A 12341-nucleotide genomic window follows, 5' to 3' on the forward strand; every position below is an offset into this window, starting at 1 on the left:
CGATTCCCAGGGGCTTGCTGGAACGCTCTCGCTGCAGCTCCGCGGTCTCCTGCTGCGAACAGGACAAAGTTCCTCTAGAATAACACGGACCAACCCATCCTCCGCATCCTGCTGCCATCGTCTCTCCCACATGCCGTCTGTCCAGCGAGCCGCCCGAGTCACAAGCACCAGTGGGTGCTACGATGATACCGAGGTGCTACCGTGCAAAACGCAAACCTCTGCTACTCCTCTCTTGCACTTGGGCACCTCCCACCAACCATCTGGACACCGCCAATGGGTCTGCAGGGACTGATGGTTCAGCCCAGACCCATCCCATCTCAGAACACTTTTAAACTTAGCTTTGGACCCATACTAGCAAAGTTCAGCCTCAACTATCTCAACTTACTCTCATTTTCTTCCATGACCACAGCGTTGCTCACCAGTACAGTGCAACCACTATGAAAACTTCACCTCTTCCTTGGAAACGAGAACTCACAAAGAAGAAATATCTCAATCTCACACAGCAAAAGCCAGAACCCCAGCTGTGCACTCTAACATTTAATTTTATGTCAATGCACATCTAAAATTCAAGATCCCTGAAGACCTTTTAAAACAAAATCCTCCTTGGAACAATTTGCACTGAAGTAAAGAGCGAAGATTTAACAAGTAATGGAGAATTACATACACTCCGCTCTCAACTTTTTATTCCACTCCTAATCAAAACACACTTCATCTTAAATTCTGAGATAACAGATGTCACATATAATTCAGGGGCAGGCATGCGTATGAACTAAATTATTTGCTTATCCCATGTTTACAGATAATGGAAAAAACAAGTTTAATTCAACCTTCATTGATTCTCTTCTCTTCATACCAAAATTTAACAAGGAAGTTTACTGCAAGAAGGAAAAAAAAAAAACCACTTTCACTTTTAAAATATGCTTCTAATTCTAGCCATACAGTTGGGCTCCAAAGAGTGCAGGAGCAAGGCTCTCTGGAACGATCCCCAAGGAAACATTTGCTTTGGCTCCAAAGAGGACACTTCTGTGTATCAAGAATCAAATAAGAAAAGCTGCTTCTCAATCCTTTCTGCTTAATGATCCCTTCGATAGCCAAAAGGTAAACAGGCGCACTTCTGTCTTTTCTGCACGCTCCTTGCTGGGAACCCAGACCGCTGCTCCGAGAGGTATCCAACAGTCAGGGAGGGGACGGTGAGGAGTCAGACTCTCCCCAGGCAGTTACGTCATTTTCCCACACGGCACCTGGATTTTTCTTCTACGGAGAGATGTGGCTGTCCATCACAACTCACACAATCTTTGCAGCTTCTCTACTTATCTCCCCACAAGTACCTCATTTAACCAACATCTCAGGACAGACTTGGGGCCATCAAACTGTCTTCTGGTTATCTGGCACTCCTTAATACAAGACTAAGGCAGAACAGAAGAAAGAGGACAAGGAAGGCTGCAAAAGAGCATCATCTTTTTCAAACTCTGTGTTAGATCAGAGGTAATGAAACACTCTATTAAATCAGACTTCCACTAGGGGAAGAAAAGATCCTTGGGGGTATCTCAGATGGAGACATCACGAGGAACTACTGCTTTAGGAGAGCACAGCCTTGCTCAGAAAGGGTCAGAAACAGCAAAGCTGTCAATGCCACAACTGTTGAAGTAGTTTTGGTCTTGTTCTAAGCCAGGAGAAAAAAGACGTCCTTAATTTTAAAGAAGATATCCTTTAATTTTAAAATAACAAGTTGACTTTGCTGGTTCTTTCCAGTCCCTGCACCACAGGTGCAGCCTTCAGAGAGAGGGAGACCTGCCACTTTCAGAGCTGAGCCAGAACCAAGGGTGCTGAGTGAGGCCAGCTGGATCGTGGTGGCACGCACAGGTCACCAAGGCATCTAGGAGGGGCTTGGACAGAGAAAACCACGGAGGAAAGCCCTTGGTTCAGCAAAGCTCAAGGAACAGATTTAGGTTGAGGATGACGTCGCCAGGAAAGCTCAGCTCTCCAGAGCAGCCTGGCCGCTAGCCCTGCAGGTGTGCTCTACCAAGGACAGGCAGCGCCTCCATCCACCCATCCATCCATTCTCAAGACTCCCAGCAGAAGGGGAAGACCACAGCACTCCACCGTACTCCAGCCAATGAGCAGTCCCACCAACATACACTCCACACTCAACAACCCGACTGCTGCACTGCCAAACCCAGGGAGGACATGGGGCCATCAAGCCGGGGGCTCCCATCTGCTGGCCTGAGCTCATGCACCCGAGCTGTGCCTATCCATGGGGAGGGAAACCCACTGGAACATACCTTGCTACAGCTAAAGCCAAATCTACACCCAAATAACAAGAAATAAAGCCAAAAAGTTATTACAGCTCAGCTAATTTCAGAGCCCAGGGTAACGCTGCTCCAGGATTTGCATTCCCAAGCACCTCGTCACCTCTCAAAGATAAAAAGTCCAACACGGACGGCGCTCTGTGCTGGGAAAGCTCTTGCCTGGCTGTTTCACAGTTCATTCTGTGAAGTGAGGAGTGGTTTTAATAACCGTTACCTGACAGGAATAAGAGCAAAGAGCAAAACCTGTGGCAATACCAGTTGATCCCATTTGGCCTAACAGCTTGTTGGTATTCCCAGACTCTGGAGTTCTTTAAAATTCATAGAGACAGCCTGCAGTTTTAATAGAGGGTACCAAAATCCATCCTAAGATGTATCAAAAAAAAGCACATTTCCTGGAGGGCAATAGGAAACAGTCAGCATTTACAAAGATCTCTCCAGGAATTGTTAAGATCTTGCTTTGAAGTAGATGCTACCAAAGAACAAGGCTTCCAGAGCTCAGCAATATTTAATGTACTTCTCCAGCAATGGATGACAATATTGTTGTTTCATCTATATTATAACAAAAATATTGTGGTTTTCCTGTATTCTAACAAAAGTAACTCGAAATTTACATCTCATTCATCTTATTCAGAAGTAGCCCTTAAGCCAAGAACAAGGAAGGGAGAGACCCTACTGCGTACAAAGGACTTCAGTGATCCTAGTAGGGTGGCTATCCAGTTGGGACATAAAGAAAGGCCAAAGAAGATAAAACACCGCTTGCAAAAAGCTTTTTTTTTTTTTTTTTTTTCCACGACCATCACTGAGAGTGGGAAACACATACAGAAAATGAGTAACTTGAGTTCTTAAATTAAGATGGGTGTCCTCACTAACCCAACAGAAGTCTGGATTCATATTGTGTGTGGTAAAACCTGAACCACCGGGAGCAGAACCAATTCTCTGTACTCCTCTGCATCTTCACTTGGTGAAGCTCCACCTCAATGATCCCACAGTAAATACACAATAAAACAGTGCATTCACTCACAGCTGATTAAAATGACCATTTGTAAACAACAAGACAGATGCAATTCCCTGAAGAAGGAGGAGCCATACTTGGTTATTACTTTCACAAACCTCCATAACAAACACACACACAAATGGACTTTAACTATTCATAGTATCACAGACTCACAGAATGGTTTGGGTTTGAAGGGACCTTAGAGCCCATCCAGTTCCACCCCTCTGCCATGGGCAGGGACACCTCCCACTGGATCAGGGGCTCCAAGCCTCATCCAACCTGGCCTGGAACACCTCCAGGGATGAGGCAGCCACCACTGCTCTGGGCAACCTGGGCCAGGGCCTCCCCACCCTCATCACAAAGAATTTCTTCCTAATGTCCAACCTCAATTTTCTCCCAATTTAAAGCCATTTGCCTCATCCTATCACTGCAGGCTCTTCTAAAAAAGCCCCTCCTCAGCTTTCCTGGAACCTCTTCCAGTACTGAAAGCTGCTCCAGGGACTCTTTGTAGCCTTCTCTTCTCCAGGCTGAACAACCTCAACTCTCTCAGCCTGTCCTCATATACGAGGTGCTCCAGCCCTCAGATCATCTCCATGGCCTCCTCTGGACTTGCTCCAACAGATCCACGTCCTTCCTGTGCTGTTCTTGTGTTCTATTTCTATTTGTGACAACTTGGAAATACAAATCCCCTTTTTATCCACACAATGATGAAGCACCCTTTTCCACCCACCCATCCAAAGCACGAGCACCAGGCTGAAAGGATGAGAAGAAACAGTCAAAGGCTGCTTAAAGATCTTATGCCATAGTGGTACTTCCCAGAAAATCGAAGTACACTAGCAGTGTTCCTAATACTGCCACAGAGACAAACAAGGTTTTTAACTTTCCATTTAGAGTCCAGATTTAACGCTAAAAAAACCCAACCTGTGCAAAGCACGAACCAACCTTCTGGATTGCCAAGGGAGTAAATCTGCACCACACACCAGCAAAGAGCAGGTATGAGTAAGAGGTTCTGGACATTCATACAAATCGCCAGCGGAAGAGGAACTGGAATTCATGAGGAACACGCTCCCTCCCAGTGAATATCCCTCAAACTTTGCTTCGCTTGGCTGCCTCCAGCTTCTTTAACTATTTGTCTTCAAAGTCACCCTCGAAAAGATGCTGCTGGTACTCCCACAACCCCTCCATCAAGTCTCTTTCAATCTCAATTTACAGAATTTACACCAGTTTCCTTTCCTTAAGGACATACGAGTAGAAAAAACTTAGCAAAAGGGAGAGAGCGGAGGCAATCTTAATTTAAACATTTGACAGAGAGTGAGATAAAGCAAGCTAGAGTAACGTAAAAGCTACATACCCACATGCGCACCAATAAATTATAATTGCAGATCTTTTCTCATTTTTATTCACTTACCAAAGGAATACCTGCAAAACAAAATAAAGAAAAAGCAAAAACATTAAAATCTCAGTTGAAGGAATCTATGCCTCACATCAGTTTCATTTCAGACTTTCCACATTTTGAGTTTCAACACAGTTCTATCAGAGTATGGAAACACGCCTGAACCATGGAACATGCAACTCCAGAGCACCAAGTGGTAAATTACTGCTACCTGGAAAAGCAAGGAGAGCAAATTCCCTCATATCTGGACAAATTAAGCTGTTATTTAGAACTTCAAGTACCTGATTGCCCTTCTTTCACTGAAGATGCTAAAGCAGTATATGCAGCTGACCCAAATCACAACAGATATTGGGCTGCTCCTCACCTTCCCTCTGTCTGGAGAAACTCCTCCAAGCGAGCAATGTAGTCAATAGTGCAGCTTAACCCAGTTCCACCGCAGTATCATTCATTTCTGGTTTCCAAAGTCTGCTAAGCACCTCCCAGGCAGAAGGCAACAACTGAAGTTGTTGAAACCACAAAGCTTAATGCAAAGTTTTGCTCTGATGAAGGCCTTGCTGAAAAGCAAGTTGCTACTTCTTGCTGGTGAACTATTTGTTGGGTTTTTTTCCCTTTGAAGTCAGAAAAGTCTACACCACCTCCTTGTTGAGTGCTCTGGACTAGATCATAGAATGGTTTGGGTTGGAAAACACCTTAAAGATCATCTAGATCTAGATGCTCAGCAACCCTCAGGGTCTCAGAACAGCGATACACACTTATTGCATCATTTCCATGTCAATTTTTGCCAGGACCTAGTGCATCGTTTCATGTGGTTTTGTAACAGGTCTTCTCACTGAAGTCATCTTTAGCCTTAGCTACACCACAATGAATTTCCGCAAGATCACCAGTTCCAATTAAAAGTAAACCCTGAAGATTACCAATTTTAAGATGCTGTACTTGTGTTGACTCCCGTTATGGCTTTGGTCCCACATCAGGGCTTTATCATTTGTACCTGCAGTCCCTTCCAACCCAAACCATTCCATGATTCTATGAAAACGCCTTGCATAAATGTGTAAATTCTATACTCAAACACATGCACTTGGAGTAGTTCTTCAATCCATCTAAAAGTTTTACTGCATATTTAACAATTTCATACAGGACTACGGACACAGAGAGAGGAAAAACTTGAAAACACAAAACAAGTTTTAGCTTTCTTAATAAAAATGGCTCTTTATGAAGATATCTATCATTAAGGGCAACCCAACGTCGCTACTCTCCACCACCGTTGTGGTGCAGTTAAACATAAACTTGTAGGAATTATTCTTATTTCTTGGCAGAAGTTAAGAACCCCCTGAGGCTCATTTAAAAAACACACACACAGACACACACAAAATGAGGAATTAATAAAATATTGTATTCTTCTGAACCACATGAAATTTTCTGACGTGTGTCTGGTGCTGATTACATCAATCTCGGCTCCAGACCTCGTCATGTGATGACAGGCAAACACTTGTGAATTTATTTCTCCAAAGAAGCGTGCGATACAAATGCCAAGGAAACCAAACCAAACAGCCCCCTCCAAACACAGAAAAGCAGCAGGGCTTCTTGCAGGGATTATTCCTTTCCTATAGGTACAAGCAGGCAGGTACTCAATTCCCCCAGACTTCAGATTATACTTTGAAACCTAATTACTCTTTTACCCTTTCAAAGTCCTTTTCCTTGTTTATATGGAGTAAACAGAAGTGTTTATTAAAAACTACATATTTTTCCTTCCTACCGCTGCCTTGGCATCTGAAACATTCCCCGACAGATAACGACGAGTCAAAACATGGATTTGATTTTGCGGATTTGGGGTTTCTGCAAATTTCAACAGCAGAACTCTTGATACGTACATTGTCAAACCCAGAAATTTTGCAAATTCAAAGGATGTTTCATTTGGATTTTCTAAAACAAATTAAAATCTGATGTCATTCCAGTTCTCTAGTTGGAGAAACAATGTAATTAGTCATGACTTCTCGTTAGAGCAAACTTCATGTCACACTCAGACTGTAAGGATCAGCTGGGAATCCTAAACATCATCAAATATTTGGGTTAAATTGTTTTCACCACATTGTCACGCTGATTAATTCTAGCTCTAGTATATTCCTGGAAAGCAAAAACTGCTAGAAAAATGTAAGTAAACTACATCACTCCTGATGAAAATACTTCCCAGAAGGAGTGTCCGTGATGGAGGCAGCACGAAGCCAAGGTGGGTTTGAAGATACAGCTCTGCAAGAGCTTCCTGTGTCTCTAAACCATGTGCAGGCATCACTGCAGAGATGACCAGGGAGCTCTCAATCCAACCCAGCAGAAAAAAAGGTCTTCTCATGGAACCATAGAATCATTAAGGTTAGAAAAGACCTCTGAGCTCATCCAGTCCAAATGTCAGCCCAACATCACTGTGCCTACGTCCCAAAGTGCCATGTCTACATGCCTTTTTAACCCTGCCAGGGATGGTGATTCCACCACTGCCCTGTGCAGCCTCTGTCAGTGCTTCTCCATGCTTTTGGTAAAGAATTGTTTTCTGATACCCAATCTGAGCCTCTTCTGGCACAACTTGAGGCCATTTCCTCTCATCCTACTCCTTGTCACTTGGGAGAAGAGATCAAAACCCACCTAGCCACAACCTCCTTTCAGGGAGCTGCAGCAAGCCATGAGGTTTCCCCTCAGCCTCCTCTTCTCCAGACTAAACCCCTCCGGGTCCCTCAGCTGCTCCTCATAAGGAGCATAAGGCCCTTCACCTTTCCTGTAAAACACCTTTTTTTCCTGCTAGCAAGGTATGCAGGATGATGCTTTCTCTTTGTTCAAGGAAGAGGAAAACAGGATTAGCCAGACTTGCCCAACAAATTTACATTCCTTCTCTGTTTCCCAATGCCATAGCTACAGAGATTATTTAATGCAAGAGTTGTCTGGGATGGTGGCATCTCTTATAAGTCTGTAAAACACAATAACATTCTAAACAGAGTCTATTAAGAAATAATATTAGAACATAGACAGGAACTCTGCTTTGCAACTAATGATGCTTACTAGGAAAATAGAATGTATTTATGATGAAAAAAAGAAAAAAAAACAGTCGTCCTCACAATTCACGTCCCAGCAGTGCCCAACACCACAAGATGCTTCCAACTAAACCGATTTCCACAGCCAGGATAATTCCCTGCTGCATCCCTAATCTGCAGCTGGTGTTAACAGCTTCTCTTACTGCGCTCCACGGAGAGCATCCTCTACAGAAAGTGAACCCAGATGTCAACTTTCCTCTCCATTATGAAGCCCTCTTATTCTCTGGGCTGTATTACTTGGGACAGGGGAAAAGGTATTTGGGTTAGAATGGACACATTTTCTATTTTCAATCAGGATACAGCTCCAAAATCTGCTCTAACGATGTTTCCACAGCAGCATCTCTCCACAATGGAAACCAGACAGAAGCTTCCCATCCCTGAAGGAGGGAAATGTGATGTTAACCACTATGATCGTCCCACTAGTACCCAGCCAGAGACAGGAAGAAGCAGGTGACGATCTCCCAGAAGACAGCAGCAGGCAATTAAATGGACACAACTGATGGAGAGAAGACCTTCCTTACAAAATGTCAGTAACAGGGAAAGCTGGATGAGCTGCCTGACATTATTGCCTTAGGGGAGAAAAAAAAACAAAACAGGCTAAGTCAAGGAAGTATAGAAAATGTGGAAAATCCATCTGCTCAGAGACAGGCCTGACTGTGTGAGGATCACCTCTGACAGGCGTCTGTCTAAGCAGTGATGGACACTTCAGGTATCCAGCCTTGCGATCCTCCACGTGTACATTAAGAAAGCTCTTCCTTGTGTCTAACCTATAGCTTCCTTTCCACCATGTAAACCAACAGCTTCTTGTCCTATCCACACAACACAGAAAACCACTAATTCCCATCCTCTGTGCTACTTTTACACACTTGAAGATCTTTGTCTCCTTGCCCAGTTTTGCTTTCTCTCAACTAATCAAACAGCTCCCTCAGCTTTTCTTCACAACAGGCCACTTTCTTCCCCAATGCTGAAGCTTGGGGCCTCTTCCAGTACACTTGTACTGGAAGAGTACAAGAGTACACTTCCAGTACAATGGGACAACCAGACACGAGATGCTGGCTGACACATTCCCAGCTCCACGAAGTGGAAAACCTCATTCACTGCCGTCTTGCACACAGTGCTCCTAAAAGTTACTGTTTTACGTGCCTAAAATCTTGTTTGGTCAACCACAATATATCAATAAATTAAAGCTGTAAACACTTCAGGGAAAAAAAAATCTCAATGTATATATGTATACTTTTTATGGTTGGACTCTGTGATCTCAAAGGTCTTCTCCAACCTAAATGATTCTTTGATTCCATATGTGTATCTCCTGGCACCTGGGGATCTTCTTCCTCATCCCATCACCTCAAACCAAGGATGCCAGTTGGCAAACGCCACTTGCAAGAGACCAAAAGTCCATCAAAATGAGATGACAGAGTTAGTCTGGTGCACCATTAATTTCAGAACATCATTAACTTAAAAGTGAGGGGCTAAGAAACATTTTTGACAGCTGGTTTCAGTTGCTGCCAAGCCTTTAGCGTTGCACAGCGGTCACGGGGGGGAGGAAATAAGCTACAATGGCAGTAAATGAAACCACTCGTCTGGTTTCTGGATTCACTTTATTGTGGTCACAGATCTCTAAAAACTGGGATTCTGCGCTCTGTAATTACAACATCCACATTGAAATGGAAGGAGCAGGGATAATAAAAATAAGAGTGCTCGAGGATGAGGTTTACTCCTTAGAGCTTGGAGAGGTACCTGAGCACAGCTGGAGCCAACCGGCAGCTGAGAAAAGGGACAGCCACTCTTTTGCAGCCACACCAGGTGCTCACAACCATCTCACACAATGCGATGCAGTCAGGCAGTGCCGCACAGCTCTCCCTGCAGCCGAGTAAGCCGAGCTCCCAGGCGAAGAGCCATCAAACCACCACTTTATTCTCCCCTTGCAAAGCAGGGAACCAAGCATGGTTAGGAGACCAAACACAAGCTACCCAATTAAGAGCTGGCCCTCACCAACTATTCTGTCTGTGCTCATTCCCAAAGCTAAAATATTATTACAAGCTCTGGCTTATGCAACTGCAGGATTTGCCAAATTCATGTGAAGATCGCTTTGGTTAAATCCCTCGGTGCCAAAACCAGATGCTGAAATAGCAGCTTGGGAACCCTACTGGGAGCTGCTCCCTCAGCCAGACAGTGAGTCCAAGGCAGGAAAGGTGAGAGTGGGAGCTGGCAGCAGGAAGGCAACTGCAGCAGCACCACAGCTCCCGCATTCGGCTTTGCCCCACCAGAGCCCAGCAGGAGCTGCCCCAAGCTGTCTGACCTGCCGAAACTGCTGCGCTTTCCTAGGCAGAAATGGGCTCAAAAAGCACGGGTATGGCAAGAGGAGATGGAAAATGAAGGGATCAGCATCAGCTCGAACTCATTCAAGCCCTAGAACAAGAAGGTCCATTCCACTGCAGTGTTTGCTGCACGTGCATGCACGAGTGCTGCAATCCTGCTTCTTCAGGGCCAGGAAGGTTCTATCTCTGCTGCCAGCACACTGGCAGGTAAAATCCCAGGAAAACTGTACTTCAGCAATTCCATTCCCTGATTAAAATAATGATTTATCTGCATTAATTAATCTCTCCCCAAAGTCTGGCCCCACCACCAACCATTCCACAGATGGAGTGCAATTCCCTGTTAAATGAAGTCCGCAGCAAGGCTCAGGGTTTCAGTGGAAACACGGCCACTTCTACACTAAGTTCAAAAGAGACGAGTTATTCTAACACAAGTTTCCACATCCTTCCACTCCAGATCCTTCCCCACAGACAGTCTGCTTGGTTCTGAGTCGCTAGGCTCCTTCTCCAGGACAGAGCTGCTGGTCACCCAGCCAGACCTGGACCATCGTTCCAAGAACACAGCTCAGCCTGCAAAGAACTCTAGTTGTGAAGCAACTCCAGTGACGAGCCAGCACTGCTGGTAGCAAACGCTGTTCTCAGGGATCCATTTCTGGATTAAGACCCTTTGGGAAGTTCATAAAAACAGCTCCCACCACAGCTTGGACCCTGCCCTAACCCCTGACTGCTTTTCGGCTGTACCCATCCCTGCATTAACATTCTTTCCAACCACAGCTGTTTGAGAAGTTAGATGAGTTAAACAACACGAACATGTGCTGGACCAGACCGGGCGCATGAAGCTGTTTGGCAAGTTACAGCCAAAAAACCTCATGAAAAACCATTATTCATTCTTTTCCTAAATCTTTCAGCTGTGGAATCAATACCCGAGTCTACATACTGGATACAGCTGGCATTTAGATGTGCCAGATAACAAGCAATTAAAAAATACTTGTCTCGGTCTCTGGCAAAGCTCTGTGGTGCATCAGACCCTGTGCAGGCCCACCATGAACCACAATCTTCTGATAATTTCTTTGCTCTCATCTTCTCATCGGCTGTGATCTGCAGAATCAGTTGGAATTGAGACACAGTTTGTGCAGAGGAAGCAGTGGGGTGTTACTAATGGTCCACGGAGTACACACAGCTCCCTGCGCAATGGCTTTACACTGCATCCCATTCCAACTGCCGCCGATGTTTTAATATGGTCTTCTCATAAAATCAAGTTAGGGGCAAGGGAAACAGAAAGGAGGCAAAAGAATACTGCTACGTGCCTTTAGCTGACATTTGCTGTGCTATCAAAGCACTACGCTCCGGGATGTTAAGTCATTTCATCCGGCTCTCTGCAAAGCGAAGCAGCAGACACACGCCACTGCTTTTCCATGTTTTCTTAACACTGGATACAGGCAACAATCCTGCCATTTAGACAGCAGCGATTACTGGGATTAACATGATCAAAGGTTCTGAACAAGGACGTGGAGGTCAATTCCACAGCACATTTAACAGACAGAGCACACATTGGGGCAGAAGGAACTGGCAACTAGATGCTCACGGGAGCACCCAGTGGTATGGACATACACTTACATACCTCGGCACGATAACATTTTCTACTGCAGGCAAAGACACAACATCTTCTACAGATGGTGAATTAGTTTTTATAGCTCTCTGGCTATCTTACAGAAGATATTAAAAAAACCCCCCAACCTTCTACAAGTGCTATTATTAAGTGAAGCAAAGCCAGTAATTACACTGTCAAAACAACACACGCAACCAATCAATGTAAAATAGTTCGATTCCTGTTTAGTGTCCTCTTTTTAAACCTATTTAAGTTTCTACAAGATTTCACATTATTCAAACGGCATTAATCTTAGAGGCACTACTTGCTACAAAATCAATAGCCTCAGCAGTGACGCTACAGCTGCTCAAGACCCCAACACACCATTTCACCAAAGCCACTTCCCTTGGTTTTCATATCACATCTCAATGGCAAGTTAGATTCACCACGAGTCAGGTGTTTTCCTCCAGCAATATATTCATCAAAGCAGGCAATGGCCAGACCTGGTGCAGCCCGAGACCCCACCAAAGCATCCCTGGACAGCTCTTAAGGCTCTTGGCAGCTCCTCTCTTCTATGGAGAGAGCTCATGCAGATCTCCTCAAATTCATGTCATAGCTGGACCTGGTTTCTTCATCAGGTTCATCTCCACCTGTCTTTTAGTCTACTC

General features: G+C 44.7%; 1 protein-coding gene across 2 annotated transcripts in view; it reads right to left on the minus strand.

Moving 5' to 3' along the window:
- LMF1 (lipase maturation factor 1) overlaps positions 1–12341 on the minus strand; it is a 201654-nt gene that overhangs the window by 168610 nt on the left and 20703 nt on the right. Inside the window, exon 3 of one of the 2 annotated variants that reach the window (XM_054080398.1) lies at positions 4712–4722. The exons of the other annotated variant lie outside the window; for it this stretch is intronic. Coding sequence (XP_053936373.1) covers positions 4712–4722 — 11 coding nt within the window. The remainder of the gene's footprint in view (positions 1–4711; positions 4723–12341) is intronic. 2 annotated transcript variants of the gene reach the window in all.

The sequence above is a fragment of the Cuculus canorus genome, chromosome 15 (assembly GCF_017976375.1).
Source record: "Cuculus canorus isolate bCucCan1 chromosome 15, bCucCan1.pri, whole genome shotgun sequence".
Taxonomy (NCBI): domain Eukaryota; kingdom Metazoa; phylum Chordata; class Aves; order Cuculiformes; family Cuculidae; genus Cuculus; species Cuculus canorus.